This window comes from Copadichromis virginalis, linkage group LG3 (assembly GCF_057382275.1).
Source record: "Copadichromis virginalis isolate Kocher_CV1m ecotype Utaka linkage group LG3, C_Virginalis_male_GT1.1, whole genome shotgun sequence".
In the NCBI taxonomy this organism is placed as follows: Eukaryota; Metazoa; Chordata; class Actinopteri; order Cichliformes; family Cichlidae; genus Copadichromis; species Copadichromis virginalis.
Window position 1 is genome coordinate 1,191,345 of NC_140620.1, and position 18,550 is coordinate 1,209,894.

Below are 18,550 nucleotides of genomic sequence, written 5' to 3' on the forward strand. Positions count from 1 at the left end.
TTCCCTTTATTTTTTTGAGCAGTGTAGTTTTGTGAGCTTTAACCTGAGATTCTGGCATTTCTGGCAAAATACATTTATATTTAAAAACTGATTCAGGATTTAATGAATCAATATCACTTTATTCAAGCTAAAATCGATTATCGAAACCCAGGTTAACTGGAGTACAGCTGCTTATGTTTAGCATTCACTCTGAGGAGAAGAGAGGGTTAAGGGTTATATCAAAAAAATTTAATACTTTTAAACCAACTTTAATTAAATTAACGTAAAACTGGAATAATCCAGAGAATATCCATTTTTGAATTTAGAAGGTGAAAAGCTTAAAAATAGGATTTAAGAAGAGGAAGCACAAGGAAATTAATTCAAAATGCACAAAACATGAGACGAATGAAAATTGGAAAGGGAATAAACAAACATGCAGACTGAGAGGGAGGTTTAAAAGGAGTCAGTGGCTCGTTTCAGCCCTCACCTGTCCGCAGACAGCAGCAGCCGCCCTCTGTCTAATTCAGACAATATTTAAACTAAATTGTTTCCACTTTTGTTTGTTTTTTCACTCTTTTTAGTATTTTTTTCATTTGTTTTTAAAAAAGTATTATTACTTACACAACAATGGGTGTTTGTGTGTTATCTTTACAGATTATTATGTGAAACTCAGCTGGTAGTGAAGAAAATAGACCTGAACTGCACGTTTGATTGACTTATTGAGGAAGACGGTGCCTTCAGGAGCATCCGGGAAAATCCATATTTAAGCACTGAGTCTACCTCAGAGTTTAATGGAACATTTACATTTTAAAGAAGCATCAGGAACAGCGACAGCATGCAGCCAGCGTCAGTGCGCAGAACCGATTACTGATCATCACAACATCTGTCACGCATCCACTCTTTAACAGTCATTTACCCAGCATTCATTGGACATGAACAACCCTTGTTCTATTTCAAGGTTACTAACACATCACAGTCACCATGGTAACAGTTAGTTTCTATACAAGTGTACAAACATCAGACAGTGTGAGGGACAAATTCCACTAGTCAAACAGAAGCGATGTCAGTGACCAATCAAAGAGGACTTCCAGTTAAATCAGGAAGTAGAAATTAGCACCCATGATGATGATTGGTTTGTGCACTCAGACTTTACAGCCTTCGGGAGGCTGAAGATCTCCAGGGTTCAGATGTCTTTGAGAGGGTCTCATCAGCTGATGACACTGTGTGTGTTGTCACTTCTTCATCTTGTTCTGTCGGTCCAGAAACTTTTGTCGTCTGTCGACTGGAATCTCATCCAGGCTGATTCCATGGTTGCTGGCCCTGACAGAGAGACGGGTGGAGAGCGAGTTTCAGTTTAAGGATTACTTTATTGATAATCGATAATGACCGCTGTGTGTTCTTACCCTCCGGCGAGGTCTGGAGGAACAGGAAGAGGTTTATTAAAATCTTCTCGACCCATCAGCCAGTACGTGTCCTCTGTGCCCTTAACCTGCAACACAAGCATCCAAACATCAACGAGTCCCACCACGGACTGGCATCAGGCTGACTAACTGTGGACAGGGTGGGATCTGGACCAGACTCTGAACCTGTCAGACTGGACTACAGTAAACCTGAGGGTAATAACCTGACTTTTGATAAGGTTTTATAAACCATCCATTCTCTTTCATCCTCATCAGGGTCGCAGGGGTGGGGCAGGGTACACCCCGGACAGGTCGCCAGCCTGATTCAAGGCTAAGCTTCGTGGTCACACCTATGACCAGTTTAGATTCTCCAATTAACATAACCTCACTAATTGCATGTCTTTGGACTGTGGGAAGCCACAGTACCCAGTACACAGAAAGGCCCTGGCAGGGGGTGGGATCGAACTCAAGACCTTCTTTATGTGAAGCAACAGTGCTAATACCCGAGCCAGCGTGCTGCCTTTATCACCATTGTGTGTGTTTTCTAACAGCATCCACAGCTACTGCGTCATGCAATTATATTTGGATTTGCTTCAGGTCTGTTTAGATTGGCATACCTGTGCCTTCCGGGTGTCTATGTGGTATCCCACTTTCAGACTGGTCAGGACTTTGACCGTACTCAGACTGATGTGGATCCTGTAAGCTGCAGACCACAAACACATCGTCACACCACAACTCAGGAGGAAGCTAGTGATTCTGACATAATTTAAATGCAGACAGGAGAGACATCAGGGTGGTCTCTCAGTGATCCAACCATTGATCAAAGATTTTACTTACGTAGCCCAGAGGACTCCATGAGTGAGGCCGTGGTCACCGTGTCTCCAAAGAGACAGTACCTGGGCATCTTGAGTCCAACCACACCTGCTACCACGGGACCTGAAGACAGGAAGGGCCAGACCTTTACCTGGCACTAACACCACTGACAACCTCAGGAACCATTATTACCATACTTTAATCAGAGATGTAGGGTTACATTCAAACTAGCTGGGAACACAAATACACTACCAGTCAAAGGTTTGGACACGCCTTCTCATTTAATGGTTTTTCTTTATTTTTACTACTTTTGATACAAACTCAAGACCTCATGTATATGAAGCACGACAAATGGAATTATGTAGCAAAGAAAAAATTGATTAACAAGTTTAAATATGCCGGGAAAGTTGATTATGTTCAGCTGGATGCAGGATGTAGTTTTCAGTGGGAGAAATGCTTTGTCACTTCTTCAGTCTCAGCTTTCTCCAACCTTATAAACAGTACATCTGCACAGTAACTGAAACCAGCATGAATGAACAATGACCCAGTTGTGTTCTGTACATGTTTATTCCTCAATGCACATCACCAACAGACCCCAGTCAGGAACCAGTCCCATTTTTAAGTTGGCGGGGCAAGATTGCCGATGCCGTGCAGGTGTGTCCACCTTCCCTGCACAGCACCGCAGGCCACGCCCCACCAAATACCCCCATCGCCCGACTGAGGCTGGGGAGCCACCCGGCTGGCACGGCTCCCCGTGCGGCGCCTCTGCCTCCAGCAGGCACAGCCCCTCTCGCCCCTCATCCACCTCTGGCTTATGAGGCTCCTCCACCACTCCCGGCTGGAACAGCCCTTCCTGGAGCAGCTCCTCTTTCTCCAGTCGGTGTGGACCCTTGCGCCCCTCATCTGCCATCTCCGGTTGGAGCAGCTCCTCCACCGCTCCCAGCAGGAGCAGCCCACATGACAACGTGAATATTAATGATGAAGGAACTGACCTCCCAGCCCAGTGTTCCTTCAGTGGGCTGGTTTCAGTCATTATGCAAATGCATGTTTATAAGGTTGGAAACCTGCAGTCAGCTGAGACTGAAGAAGTCACCTGATGATGATGAAACGTTTCTCCCACTGAGAACGTTCAGATGAACTGAATCAACTCTTTTGGATTTACTCACCTGGATGATTGAGGGTACAGCAAAACAACACTGAATATGTTTTATAGTTTAGATTCCTGTAAGTAGCTGCCCTTTGCTTTGTTGACAGCGCTGCAAACCCTTATCCTGCTCCATGAGCTTCATGATGTAGTCACCTGAAATGGTTTCACCTCACAGGTGAGCCTGTCAGGGTTCATTGGTTATAATAATAATAATAATGGATTGCATTTATATAGCGCTTTTCAAGGCACCCAAAGTGCTTTACAATCTCACATTCACACACTGGTGGAGGCAGCTACAGGTGTAGCCACAGCTGCCCTGGGACAGACTGACAGCAGCGAGGCTGCCATATCGCGCCATCGGCCCCTCACACAACAACCAGGACAGAGAGCCCGGGGATCGAACTGGCAACCTTCCGGTTACAGATGCACATCCCAACCCCCAGCACCACGGTCGCCCCCTAATTAAGAATGGTTCTTGCATTCTTAATGGGGTTGGGACCATCAGTTGTGTTGTGCAGAAATCAGGTTGGTACACAGCTGACAGACATATTTGACAACCTTTACCATTCATATTAGTAAAGTAAGAGAAACAACAGTCCATCATTACTTTAACAACTGAAGGTCAGTCATGGTTTTCCTCTTTTTAGTGAGCCAAGCCGAAAGAGCCGGTTCTCTAAAAAGACTCAGAATTCCCATCAGCAGTGTTGTGTGGGCTGGAGGCCTTATGTGCTTCCATTTAGTCTGCTGCTGCCAATCTCCTTTCAGAACCTAGAGGCTCAGTGAGTGCGCCTCGGAGTAGCCTCGTGGTGATTCTCACTGGGAGGCCCGAGACCCCAACATTGTAAATATTACACTTGGGGCCAGTAGGGTGGATCCCTTCATTAGGATAGAGGGACACACGTCCAGGTTACACAGTAATCAAAGCAAAGTCTGGATATTACGAAGAATCTAAAATATAAAACAAACAACGTGTTTTGAGTTATTTCACACTTTTTGATTTACTACATAATTCAACATGTGTTCATTATTAGTTGATGCCTTCAGCAAGAATCTAAAAAGAAAAACCATTACACTGTTTTGTCCAAAACTGGTACTGTAATCCAGTCTGACTGGTTCAAATATCATTCCCATCCTTGTGGTCTGAGCACCAGCTGCTGATGAGGCAGGACTTGAGCCAGCCCTGAGGTCTCCCAAAACAGTTCTGTCAACAGACACTTCTACTCACTACTCCTGACATTTCTAAATCTTTCAGCAGTTGCCCACAGACGTCGAGCTTCACTAATCTCATCCACACGTGTCCACAGTAAGAGTGACTTACACCTGAGACACATTGAACATACTCTGGATTCTTCAGATGAGGAAAGCTGATAGTATAGTAGTTACACTGATAAATGAACCCTCTCCTGACGTCCCGGTACTGAATGAGCAGATAACGGTGGACAGGTGTACCTGAGTGCAGTCCGATGCGGATTTTGACTTTAATCTCGGGCATGTGTTTGATCTTAAAGTTTCCTATCGAGTGCAGGATGTCCAGAGACATGTTGGCCACTTCAGCTGCGTGTCGATTCCCATTCCTGTTGGGAACACCTGAAGCCACCATGTAGGCATCTCCAATAGTTTCCACCTATAACAAAACCAGAACCAAATTTCATGTGTCTTTGTTCAGATCATCCAGAAATTAAGAGAAATCTTCACTGTTTAGGTCAGACACGTGTTTTAAATGGAAGTGTGTTACCTTGTACACATCATGGAGAGCAATGATGGCATCAAACATGGTGTAGAGGTCATTCAGCAGGTCGACCACCTACACACACACGGGTTTAGTGAAACACTGAAAAATGAAATGCACAAAAACAAGTTCAAACAGTTTGTACCTCGATGGGCTCGCTCAGAGCAGAAATAGTTGTAAATCCAACAATGTCGCTGAAGTAAAGGGTGCAGTCCGAATAATGTTCAGGTTCCACTGGTTTCCCTTTCTTCAGAGCTTGAGCCACAGACCTGGAACAAATGGGAACTCGCAAAGTAAGAATTTCATTGCTTAGTGTAACCATGCCGCAAACAGCCAAAATACAGGCCAGAAGTTTAACATGGCTCTCCAGTTCATCCTTCAAACCCAGGACTCCGCAGGAACCAATAATGGATTCCAGTTTAGCTCCACTTTTAACGCCATCATCATCCTGGTCTGCCAAAGAACAAATCCTCCTGCCTAAATGTACTCCTCTTGCAGGGGGATCATAGACTTGCTGCCTGCCAGCGAAACAGCCTGGAAGATAACCAGTGCTGACAGTCCAGGAGACTGGAACGTGATTACCATGCTCAACCTGCTATGTTTTGGCTGAATGGGGATGAATCCAACTACAGTTGAAAGAGTCACTATCTGGTGACCTGGTGTCAGAATCTGCCCCCAGTGGAGTTGAAAACCTTGGCACCAACCATATCAATGATCCTGTCTGATTCCAGTAAGACAGGGTTACCTTTCAGCCTGCCAGCAGCTATCATCTCACAGGTCCTCAGAGAGCTAAACAAGCTCAAATCAAAAGAGCACAACGGAGGACGAACTTCCTGTGATACAGGAACAAGTTAAACTCACCAAAGATAATGTTGGGGCATTCCTCCAAATGCACAATGCAGCTCATCATTCATAGCCTGAGGAGTGATTGGCTGCAGCATGCCCTCTCATTAGCACCTGTGCAACTCCACAACCCCGAGCCAGGCTAAACCCTCCCAGCATGGCCACTCCTCTCTCGGGAGTCGGCGTCCCATCAGGACCAAAGTCTGCATCATGAGGACCCTTCATTCCTGTCTGCAGCGAACTTCATTAACGAGGCCCAACGACACAGTTCTATTCTCAAGGACTCTTATCCACCCACCCATCAGAGACTCTGACCCCACCTCCAGTTCACATTACTGCTAATTATTACTAGTAATTTACTGTTTTAGTCTTACTTTGGCAGGAGCTGCCCCACCAGCTTATCTGTCTTGGTTCTCTCAATCTCCAATTCATCCGTTCGTTCTCGGATCAGATCCTCCAGGTTTGAGCTGTACTGCTCCAACATCCGCAGCATGGAGTCGATGATGTTGGCCCTCCTGCCTCTGCTGATACCTCGAAACTGCAAACAGATTGTCGAAGGAGTCGAGATGAAATCAGAAAATAACCCCGAGCCTGTAGAAGGCAGCAGGTGGCAGCAGTGAGACTCGGCTCACCTGTTTGAAAATGTCATCAAAGCTCGGCCTCTTACTCGGGTCTTCATTCCAACATTCATTCATCAGCGTGAGACACTCGGTAGGAGCTTCATCGACCGAAACGATCGGCCTGCAGAGAGGAGGAGGCTGCTTCAGACGCTCCACGATCTCTGGGAGACAGACAGGTGGTAAGAGACAGGCGGTTTATAAGAGACACAGCTGATCAGACATCCTCCCTCACCATGAGCCGGCATGTCCATCATGGCATATGGCAGTGTGCGGGAGATCACTTCCTGTATGATGATGGAGAAGCTGAAGACATCTCCAGCAAACGAACCTCCTGAGACCGGATTCCTCAAAAGCTCCGGAGCTGTCCACAGCATGTCTGAGAGACGGGAAGAGAAACACAGCTGCAGTTTTTATTGGAACAGGTTTGTGTTGTGTTCATGATTAGGGTTAATGTTAGGGTTAGGATGGAGAGTCTTAATATGCCCTCTGACATAAACACACGTGTAAGCAGAGATACAGCGTCTGAGATAAACTTCAAACATCTGAGCATGCTCATGTTTCTACCGTGTGGATCCTCAGGAATGCTGATCCCCTGGGATGTCAGGATCATAGGAAGTCCATAATCTGTTATTTTCAGAACAAAGCGACCATCAACTAAACAGTTTGTTGACTTCAGACGGCCATGAGTCAAACCTCGCAGATGAAGGTACTTCATGCCCTGAAACAAACACAAATACATATCAGTAACCTGATCGGTCTGATCAGAAATGAAACAGTCTTTAAAGAGATCATAGATAAAGTTGAATAGAGCTGCATAATTAATTGACTTAGAAGTCGAGTCGTGAAACCTGAGCTTTATCAGACTAGTTCATAGATCCTTCATTAGGACAGCAGTGCTTTATCATGGCACTATTAATAATAAGAGAGTACTAGTGTGAGTAATGCTCACAGCACCAGTTGTTGTATAAGTAGCAGCATTGTACAAACAGTGATTATCTAATGAACTCACTTCTTTCGTTTCATCCCCCGACCACCACTATTCACAGCAAATATAAGTGAACACCAGGGACAGGGGGTTCGGCAGTACCTTGATGAGGTCCATGAGCAGTGAGGATTTAAACATCCAGTCCAGCCTCACGTTGCCGTCAGCCAGCAGGTCTGCAAGACTTCCTCGGGGGCAGTGTTCCACCACCAGGGCGAAGATCCCCGAGTCCACAAACAGACCCAGGCACAGGTTTAGGTTCTCGTGTCGCATCTCCCGCAACTGAACACCAGGCAGAAAATACTCTTAATACTGCAATACTGTTAATCTGTTTCACGTACAGATGGTAGCGCCATACAACAGAACAGAAAACCGGACACGGAAACAAATAGAATCTGTGTCTGTTGTGTTTCTATTGTAGATTTTCTGCTCATCATACCTGGCTGAACATATTCTGGGTGGTTTGATTGGCTTCTGTTGGTGTTTTTCCAGTACTGAACTTCTTCAGCCAAACCCAGTCACCCTGAAAACAGCACAGCCAATCAGGGAATGTGACAGGACAGGTAGGCTCACACAGGTGCAGGTAATACCTCCAGTATCCCGATGTTGGAGCTCTCGGGTGTTGTGAGGATATAACTTCGAGCGAGCGATCGCAATGGAGTTTTCATTTCCAAAAGACTCTTCATGATGGACTCATCGTTGAGTTTCTATGGAAACACCAACAATCTGACCAAAGGTAGCTCACTGATCAACTTATTGATCAGCCCATTGATCAGCTCATTAGTCAAACATGCCTCGCTGTTAGTACTCCTGCTGCTCCCAGTTTTCTACAGAACTACGGATGCACCAGTACCAGCAATGGTACCAGATTGAACAGAAGTTACCACCAGTAAACATTCTCTGACCTTCCTGCTGACTTGAGTATCGATGAAGACGATGTCGTCCAGAGTAAGGATCATTTTGGTTGCTGTCACGGCTCCCCTAGTACTCCTGTCCAGAGACACGTGAGAAAAGAAAGGTGCACAGTTCTGCAGCACTATATACAACATAAGTAGTGTTATATATTTACAGTGTGGGTCATTGCACTTAAATTAAGTGTTACACAGTGGTGATGGTCGATTGTGTATGGAAGGAAGTCCTTGGACTGGGGGGTGAAACGATGTCGTCAGTGAGTTCAGGGTGGTTATGGCTTTTTTGTTTGTTTGTGTGTTTGTTTGTTTGTTTTAACTAAGCAGCAGAAATCCAAGAAGCTTGGAAAGAAAAACTTCTGGACTTCTTCAAGTTTCTTAAAGAGGCTCTGTCTGAGAAACCTTCCTTAGCTCTAAGACTATATAGTGGAGAGTCCCAGGTATTTAAGCCCTAGTGGGAGTGGCCTCTTAAAAGGGTCACTGGCCCACTCTTGATCATGGCCTCATTACATGAGCCAAGGTGGGTGTGAGTCATTATAAGCAGAGGTTTTGGGTGAACCCACTGTGAGACCTTAAGGCGCCTGGGAAGCATCAGAGACTGGATTACAGATGGCCGACAGTTGGTGTGATAAGCCCCGCCCTCTGTTCAAAGATGGTCATTCACAGTGGACATAGATGGCTTCTTTCACTCCTCTTTCAAATCATCCATCTTCTCTCTATTACAGTAAACTTTAATGTTGAGATTTCGATTCTCCTCTATGTGCACGGCACAGTCCAGAAACAGCAAACTGTTAGGTGGCATACACGTGTCTGCACCAGTGGCGAGGTGCTGCCAAGAGTCATACTTTCTACTTCCTCCATGTAAAGGTTGGCTACGTTTGCTAAAAATGACCCTCATACCTCGTAGTGATGGGATTTCCGGCTCTTTTTAGAGACCCGGCTCTTTCAGCTCCCAACCGGCTCGTCAGGTTGTTTTGTTGCTTTAATTAATTTATTATTAACAATAATATAAAATTATGCACAAAAGGAATTACTAATGTAAAAAAAGTGGTTTTATTTATATGTTTATATATAAATATATGCGGTGGCCCCTAGAGACAAAACACGTACAAACTCCAAAACACATTTCTAGCATGAACTAAAGTTCCACAGCAGAGCTACTAGATCACTTAAATTACACAATTGAAAGCATGTGTGTATTGTTTGTGTATTTATACACAGGCACTCATATATATTCAAATAATTTAAACAAATGTTCATTTACCTGTTACTACCACACACCAAATCCGGTCGTTGGTACTTCCTGGCTTGTGTAGCCACTAGGTAACAAAAGCTCAACACTGCGCCCAGCATCCTGGAGCACTTCTGTTGTCTTTTGTACGTGTTTTGTCTCTAGGGGCCACCGTAAATATTCTTTTATTTATTCACTCCACATAAAATGTAATAAATAAATCATATAATACAAAAATCAACTATTCACATTTCAACTTTTAACTATTTAAATTTTCAACTTTTTCCTTTCACAAATTTAAAGTGAAACAACACAAAACACTGCAAACCACAACACAATTAAATATAAATTATAATATGAAAACAAAAAGAACATGCATATTCTCTGTCATATGGACCTGCATGAATAAACTTTCTGAATCCTTTATCATCTGCAACTGAAAATAGTTGTGGATGATTACTATACCTTTCTAATGTGACGTTGTTGTCCCTGCTCTCTCCCTCCCTCCCGCTCTGTTCCTGTGCTACTGAGTGTAACTACCGCCCCTCCCCCCTCTGCCCAGCACAAGGCTCGCGTGCTGAGTGAAGCGGGAAAAAGTGCGAGAGAGAGAGAGAGGGAGAAAGAAAAAACCCCACGGCTCCCAATAAGGAGCTTCAAATAGTCGGCTCTAAGAGCCGTTTTGTTCACGACCAACACATCACTAATACCTCGGCTCATGTGATGAGTCACATGATGAACAATGGGTCAACGACCCTCTCCAGGGACAACTCCCACTAGGCCTTAAAGCCTCGTTCATTCTACCATTTGATGTTAGAGCTCAAGAAGCTTTGCCTATGAAATGTCTTCACGAAACTTAAAGAAGTTGAGACGCTTTTCTTTCCAAGCTTCTTAGACTACCATGACCGGGATGACCGAGAACCAGACTGAAAGCAGAATAAGCACCAGGTACGTTAGAGAGGAGTGTGTGAGATTAAGCCTGTGTGTTAACCTGTTCCAAAAGAAAAGGCCTCCAAGCAGAGTGCAGAACAACAGGAAGAGGAAGAGCACAGTTACAGCGCCCATACCTGCAGGGAGTGGAGAGGTTTCCACATTTATAGCCATGCCGGACAGCAACCTTTTGTCAATGTGAACACTAAATCACGACACATACAGAAACTACAGGTGTAATTAAGACCTCATTTGAACTGAAGCACAAAGCTCCCACCCTCTCTGTGGGTCAGTAAACACACCTCCACTGCAGGCCTCATCTGGATTAAACCAACAGAAGCTGGCTGAGGGGGGTTTTCCTCCCGGGAAGACAAAGGAACGGCTCAGCGGTCTCAGACCTCCGGTCGTCCCGTCGGTGTGCGTCGGAGAGAGTGAGTGTGTTGGGACGAGGCGGTCGCCATCGCTGTCCAACACTACGTAGCTGGCCTGCAGGCCACGCCCCTCAGTACCTCCATACAACACCTGATAGGGAAGAAGACAGGAGCTGATTGTACCATTGAGTTTAAGGTGAGGACATGATGAAAATGATGATGATGCAAAACAAAAAAGATCAAATCAAATTCTGTGGTTCAGAAATTATTAATTTATTAACTTTATTCTAAATGTCTGTGAAGTTTCTTAGTCATCCAGGTCATCATGGTCTAAGGAGCTTGGAAAGAAAAGCGTCTGTGGGAGTGTCCCTTAAGAGGGTTGTTGACCCATTATTGATCCTCTCAAACTCCAGGCCTCGAGGTCCTGCAGGTTTTAGCTCTCACCCTGGGTCATCGGGGTCAAATGATTAGTTCTTTACCTCTTTGCCTCTGGAGAACTTCAGAGTCAAAGGTTCTGGTCCATGTGTGTCGGTTTCCGGTAAACTTCAGTGTTGAGGTTTCTATTCTTCTCAGTGTACACTGAAAATCTTTCCAAGCTCCTTAGAGAACTTTATGCAAACACTTAACGACGGGATAGATGTGATTATGTTGTATTAAGTGGTGAAAAACAATTATTAAAACTCTTGTGTTTGTGGACACAGAGACTCAATTAGTCTGTCTAACTTAATCAGAACGAACTGTTCCCAGATCAGAGTCATCTGACACTAGAAGGTTCAGTCATGAGTAACTCTTCACTGCCACAAAACAAAACTTGAGTTTTAGGTCATAGTTTTAAAAACCGTGAAGTGTGCCTTGTTGTAGTTTTTGCCTCTCTCCCTCTGAGTGTCACGAGTCTATCTGATCTGGAGCAGTTTGTTGAAGGAAACGAGGAGAACGTCTTTTATCTCAGCTTTGATACTGAAAGCAGCAACTAGTTAGTTACTCAGCTAGCGAGTGCTGAAATCTGTGTGACCTGATTGAAACCCTGAAAATCAAAGCCTCCATCTGATTTCATGAGCTGATTGCCCGTCACCCAGTGTCCACTCCCCGCCTGACGGCGCTCTTCCACTGCCTTTGCAACGAAGTAGACCATGTTGAAAATAGTCCCAAACAAAGGAGACACCTGCAGACACAGGACAACACTTTGTCACATTAGATTCTCTCGTTTACTGGGGACGTACACATTGTTTACACGTTATTTACTTGTTTACCTCTGAATCCATCAGAACATTAAAGCCCGTGTTTGTTGTTGTTCGTTTGTTTACCTCTGTGGCGGAGACACCCGAGTGAATCTCTCGGCTCATTTGAGCCTCGCGGAAAGCTTCATAGAAACTCTGGTCGGATGCCATGGTAACAGTCAGGACGGCACTATAGGCGTGACGTAGCTGCGTGCTATTGGTCAGCTGGTTGAAGACTGTGTGCTGATTGGATAAAACAGAGAGGGAGGGAACCAATCAGAACTCTGCCTTTAGTTAAACATGTCATGATTAATATGTAAAGGCAGTGGGGTGGTGTATGGGTGGTAAATAAGAAAAGTTTGCTTGACTCAGTTTTCTTTTTGACGATCGGAGAAAATGGAATAAAACCTCCTTGAGAACTTGTTGGTCGTTACCTGATAGGGCATCGCGTACAGCAGGGCGTCGTAGGGAATGAACACGTAACCATTGGAAACCATCCCCATCTCCAGGGCGGTCAGCAGTACCTCCCTCTGATCCTCTCCACCAATCAGGACAGAGCTCATGCACATGATGACCACTGAAGGTGAAATAAAAAGTTCTCTGATCTGATGTGTTCAGTTCAGGGATGCAGCTTAACGATCACCTCTTAGCTCTGACCTTTGACCTTGTCGGCTTCTCTGATTTCATTCAGCGCCTCCCGAGCCCCGCCTTTGCTGCCTGGTTCCATGGTAACCACCGGCCCAATCAGCAAACCCATAGCCCGGAGCGCAGAGGCCACTTCCTGTCCGGTGCTCTCCCAAAGGTCGGTGGCAGCTACACAACAGAGGAGAAGAGATGGAGAAAGGAAACACTGATAAACAATTAAGACAACAAAGATGATCACAATTTAAACAAACTGCCGGGGTGATGCATATGTTTACGCAAATGCTGGGTAAAAGCTGTCAGCCAGACCTCGTGCAGGTTCACAAAAGGAACAGTGAGAGGAACAGTGTGAGGAACAGTGTGAGAGGAACAGTGTGAGGAACAGTGTGAGGAACAGTGAGTGGAACAGTGAGAGGAACAGTGTGAGGAACAGTGTGAGGAACAGTGAGAGGAACAGTGTGAGAAGAACAGTGTGAGGAACAGTGTGAGGAACAGTGTGTGGAACAGTGAGAGGAACAGTGTGAGAAGAACAGTGTGAGGAACAGTGACAGGAACGAGGAACAGTGTGAGAGGAACAGTGTGAGGAACAGTGAGTGGAACAGTGAGAGGAACAGTGTGAGGAACAGTGAGAGGAACACTGAGAGGAACAGTGTGAGAAGAACAGTGTGAGGAACAGTGTGAGGAACAGTGAGAGGAACAGTGAGAAGAACAGTGTGAGGAACAGTGTCAGGAACAGTGTGAGGAACAGTGTCAGGAACAGTGTGAGGAGCAGTGAGAAGAACAGTGAGAGGAACAGTCTGAGGAACAGTGAGAGGAACAGTGTGAGGAACAGTGAGAGGAACAGTGTGAGGAACAGTGTGAGAAGAACAGTGTGAGGAACCGTGTGAGAAGAACAGTGAGAGGAACAGTGTGAGGAACAGTGTGAGGAACAGTGAGAGGAACAGTGAGAAGAAGAGTGTGAGGAACAGTGAGAGGAACAGTGTGAGGAACAGTCTGAGGAACAGTGAGAGGAACGCTGTGAGGAACAGTGAGAGGAACAGTGTGAGGAACAGTGAGAGGAACAGTGTGAGGAACAGTGAGAGGAACAGTGTGAGAAGAACAGTGTGAGGAACAGTGAGAGGAACAGTGTGAGAAGAACAGTGTGAGGAACAGTGTGTGGAACAGTGAGAGGAACAGTGTGAGAAGAACAGTGTGAGGAACAGTGAGAGGAACAGTGTGAGAAGAACAGTGTGAGGAACCGTGTGAGAAGAACAGTGAGAGGAACAGTGTGAGGAACAGTGTGAGGAACAGTGTGAGGAACAGTGAGAGGAACAGTGAGAAGAACAGTGTGAGGAACAGTGAGAGGAACAGTGTGAGAAGAACAGTGTGAGGAACAGTGTGAGGAACAGTGAGAAGAACAGTGTGAGGAACAGTGAGAAGAACAGTGTGAGGAACAGTGTGTGGAACAGTGAGAGGAACAGTGTGAGAAGAACAGTGTGAGGAACAGTCTGAGGAACAGTGAGAGGAACAGTGTGAGGAACGCTGTGAGGAACAGTGTGAGGAACAGTGTGAGGAACAGTGTGAGGAACGGTGTGAGGAACAGTGAGAGAAACAGTGTGAGGAATGCTGTGAGGAACAGTGTGAGGAACAGTGAGAGGAACAGTGAGAGAAACAGTGTGAGGAACAGTGTGAGGAACAGTGTGAGGAACAGTGAGAGAAACAGTGTGAGGAACAGTGTGAGGAACAGTGAGAGGAACAGTGAGAGGAACAGTGAGAGAAACAGTGTGAGGAACAGTGAGAGGAACAGTGAGAGGAACAGTGAGAGAAACAGTGAGAGAAACAGTGAGAGGAACAGTGAGAGGAACAGTGAGAGAAACAGTGTGAGGAACGCTGTGAGGAACAGTGTGAGGAACAGTGAGAGGAACAGTGTGAGGAACAGTGTGAGGAACGCTGTGAGGAACAGTGTGAGGAACAGTGAGAGGAACAGTGTGAGGAACAGTGAGAGAAACAGTGTGAGGAACAGTGTGAGGAACGCTGTGAGGAACAGTGAGAGGAACAGTGTGAGGAACAGTGAGAGGAACAGTGAGAGGAACAGTGTGAGGAACAGTGAGAGGAACAGTGTGAGGAACAGTGTGAGGAACAGTGAGAGAAACAGTGTGAGGAACAGTGTGAGGAACAGTGTGAGGAACAGTGAGAGAAACAGTGTGAGGAACAGTGAGAGAAACAGTGTGAGGAACAGTGTGAGGAACAGTGTGAGGAACAGTGAGAGAAACAGTGTGAGGAACAGTGTGAGGAACGCTGTGAGGAACAGTGAGAGGAACAGTGTGAGGAACAGTGAGAGGAACAGTGAGAGGAACAGTGTGAGGAACGCTGTGAGGAACAGTGAGAGGAACAGTGTGAGGAACAGTGTGAGGAACAGTGAGAGAAACAGTGTGAGGAACAGTGTGAGGAACAGTGTGAGGAACAGTGTGAGGAACAGTGTGAGGAACGCTGTGAGGAACAGTGTGGGGAACAGTGAGAGGAACAGTGTGAGGAACAGTGAGAGAAACAGTGTGAGGAACAGTGTGAGGAACAGTGTGAGGAACGCTGTGAGGAACAGTGTGGGGAACAGTGAGAGGAACAGTGTGAGGAACAGTGAGAGAAACAGTGTGAGGAACGGTGTGAGGAACAGTGAGAGAAACAGTGTGAGGAATGCTGTGAGGAACAGTGTGAGGAACAGTGAGAGGAACAGTGAGAGAAACAGTGTGAGGAACAGTGTGAGGAACAGTGTGAGGAACAGTGAGAGAAACAGTGTGAGGAACAGTGAGAGGAACAGTGAGAGGAACAGTGAGAGAAACAGTGTGAGGAACAGTGAGAGGAACAGTGAGAGGAACAGTGAGAGAAACAGTGAGAGAAACAGTGAGAGGAACAGTGAGAGGAACAGTGAGAGAAACAGTGTGAGGAACGCTGTGAGGAACAGTGTGAGGAACAGTGAGAGGAACAGTGTGAGGAACAGTGTGAGGAACGCTGTGAGGAACAGTGTGAGGAACAGTGAGAGGAACAGTGTGAGGAACAGTGAGAGAAACAGTGTGAGGAACAGTGTGAGGAACGCTGTGAGGAACAGTGAGAGGAACAGTGTGAGGAACAGTGAGAGGAACAGTGTGAGGAACAGTGAGAGGAACAGTGAGAGGAACAGTGTGAGGAACAGTGAGAGAAACAGTGTGAGGAACAGTGTGAGGAACAGTGTGAGGAACAGTGAGAGAAACAGTGTGAGGAACAGTGAGAGAAACAGTGTGAGGAACAGTGTGAGGAACAGTGTGAGGAACAGTGAGAGAAACAGTGTGAGGAACAGTGTGAGGAACGCTGTGAGGAACAGTGAGAGGAACAGTGTGAGGAACAGTGAGAGGAACAGTGAGAGGAACAGTGTGAGGAACGCTGTGAGGAACAGTGAGAGGAACAGTGTGAGGAACAGTGTGAGGAACAGTGAGAGAAACAGTGTGAGGAACAGTGTGAGGAACAGTGAGAGGAACAGTGTGAGGAACAGTGTGAGGAACAGTGTGAGGAACGCTGTGAGGAACAGTGTGGGGAACAGTGTGGGGAACAGTGAGAGGAACAGTGTGAGGAACAGTGAGAGAAACAGTGTGAGGAACAGTGTGAGGAACGCTGTGAGGAACAGTGAGAGGAACAGTGTGAGGAACGCTGTCTCGTTTCATACTGCACATGGTTGCAATGACAATAAAGCCACTTGACCTGACACTGCTCTGTTTTTTACTCTCACAGAGAAGACGAGATGATCACAGCCGTCTGGACATTAATCGAATGAGTGCCCCCTGACATCAAGGTTTCGTGTGGATCATTTAGTTGATGGTTGGTTTGAAATGATGAAGAACCAAAGATCGTGGAGATCATCTGAGCTTTTAAGAAGCTGTCCTTAATAAGTTGGAATCAGACAACCAGGACAATTGAGGTCCTCCTGGATGGGTCCATAAAGAGAAGGGCTCGGTCCATGTCTCCTTTTTCCTTCAGAATGGTGAAATCAGACTTGGAGGATCAGAAGGTCAGTGGATCTGTTGAACCTCCAGCTGTCTCTGTCTATCTCTGTACTTTACTTTGGCAGAGAGGATTTCATGTCAGCAAGAAGTTTCCTTGGTGAAAGAGTCCTGGTGAACATGTCGATACTGTTAAACTGGGTCTAGCTCTCACTTCTATCTCCATTCAGAAGCTCATAAGTAACAATGGTTAAGTTAAAGCCCTCACAGAAAACACCTCCACTTCTGTGATGTCCCAATGAACCACTGCAGTTATAGTCCGATGGGCAGTAAAAGTCAAACCACCAAAATCAAACAAAGGGGGCCTAATATGTGAGTGTAACAGTCTAAAATGATGAAGCTCAGATCAAATAACCGGCTCAGACTAAATTAAAGTAACACAAGTTTGAATGAAGAGATTATGGTGAGAACCACCCCACCACTCTGACTGTGATGTCAAACCCTTACCTGTGATGATGCTGACATGCGCCCAGCCGAAAAATCTGAGCACGGTGAACAGGACTCTGGTGGGAGGAGTCAGTGGCGGCAGGTTTGGCCAGTCAGCATCTAGACAACCGGGAGAGGCGAGTCCAGCCTCCCAATGCTCAGTCATTAGGGAGGCAGAGTGACAGAGGGCGGGATTAAAGGGTCCAATGTAGGCATAGCCATAACCTTCAAAGTCCCCAAAGTTGGTCAGAGCTAAAATAAAAAGGTCAAAGGTCAAATAAATATCACACAAATAAAAATAAGGAAAATAAAAAATTGTTCACTTACTCCAGTCTGTAAGCTGATAAACACACTTCAAATAAGCGTGTGTTGATAAGACTGATTAAATGTCTAATGATCCTTTGGAGGTGGTCTAATATGTGACTAACAAGCAGACTTTTCAAATTAAAGGTTTTATTAAATGTGTTCTGATTGTTCATTCAATTCAATTTTATTTATAAAGCTCCAAATCACAACAACAGTCACCTCAAGGCGCTTTATATTGTATAGTAGATCGCACAATAACAGATACAGAGAACAACCCAACAATCACATGACCCCCTATGAGCAAGCACTTTGGCAACAGTGGGAAAGAAAAACCCCCTTTTAACAGGGGGTCTAATAATTGGCTGCTAACTCATCATTGTGTGATTGGTTAACCCTGTAGCACTTTGTTCTAGTGTAACTAACCATAACTGTAACTGGTAATCTCTTTCTAAATATTTTACTGAACTTTATTTTAAGGTCCTGTTGGCTGATTGGATAACAGACCTTTGGAGGCAGAGCAGTCCTCGTCCAGCACTTTGACATCATACCAGTACCCTCTGCTCATACTGGTGTCAGTCCGTAACCTGGACAACGCCAGCGTGACCGCTGCTGTCGGCATCGCCCGGGAAAACAACGGGTCACATGACCACGGACCGACCAAGGCGATCTTGAAGGTTGTTGTCCGAACCTCTTCGATGCATAGCAACCACAGACACGCCCGTAGCAACCATCGAAGCTGCATCCTGACAACCTGCCAGAGATTCAGACAGATTTTTAGAAAGTCAACAAGAACACAAACTCGTCTGAACAAAGATGAAACAAAAAAAACTGATTCAGGTTTGTCAAACTACTGTCTGTTAACAAGGAACCTGAAACCTCCACGTAATGAATTACTTAACCTGCAATGTCAGTTCATTTTAAAGACAGGGCTTAAGACTGTGGGCTTACCACCCACACGAGGGGCTGTAGGGTTGGGTGCTTAGATGGTAAATGGTGAATGTA

General features: G+C 45.6%; 1 protein-coding gene across 1 annotated transcript; it reads right to left on the reverse strand.

Annotated features, from left to right (window-relative positions):
• Nucleotides 1-204: 204 nt before the first annotated feature.
• LOC146712210 (retinal guanylyl cyclase 2-like) lies at nt 205-18,290 on the reverse strand. Its single transcript, XM_085451983.1, has 23 exons — nt 18,053-18,290; nt 17,264-17,494; nt 12,825-12,980; nt 12,602-12,744; nt 12,255-12,410; nt 11,963-12,112; nt 10,882-11,101; nt 10,641-10,716; nt 8,419-8,503; nt 8,104-8,220; nt 7,953-8,036; nt 7,619-7,795; nt 7,096-7,249; nt 6,764-6,907; nt 6,544-6,692; nt 6,286-6,449; nt 5,214-5,337; nt 5,075-5,143; nt 4,789-4,963; nt 2,217-2,315; nt 1,997-2,082; nt 1,383-1,468; nt 205-1,299 (listed from the first exon to the last, which is right to left on the reverse strand). The coding sequence occupies exons 1-23, from the start codon at nt 18,288-18,290 to the stop codon at nt 1,212-1,214; spliced, it is 3,171 nt and encodes a 1,056-aa protein (XP_085308109.1). The 3' UTR covers nt 205-1,211.
• Between the last annotated feature and the right edge of the window lie 260 nt (nt 18,291-18,550).

Bases quoted from the DNA above. Each gene is read 5' to 3' on its own strand.
- LOC146712210 (XM_085451983.1), bottom strand. From the start codon at position 18,290: ATGCAGCTTCGATGGTTGCTACGGGCGTGTCTGTGGTTGCTATGCATC. The intron at 17,495-18,052 runs GTCTGTTATCCA...TTTTTATTTTAG, and splicing joins GGACTGCTCTGCCTCCAAAG to CTCTGACCAACTTTGGGGAC. The intron at 1,469-1,996 runs GTATGCCAATCT...CTTGTGTTGCAG, and splicing joins TAGACACCCGGAAGGCACAG to GTTAAGGGCACAGAGGACAC.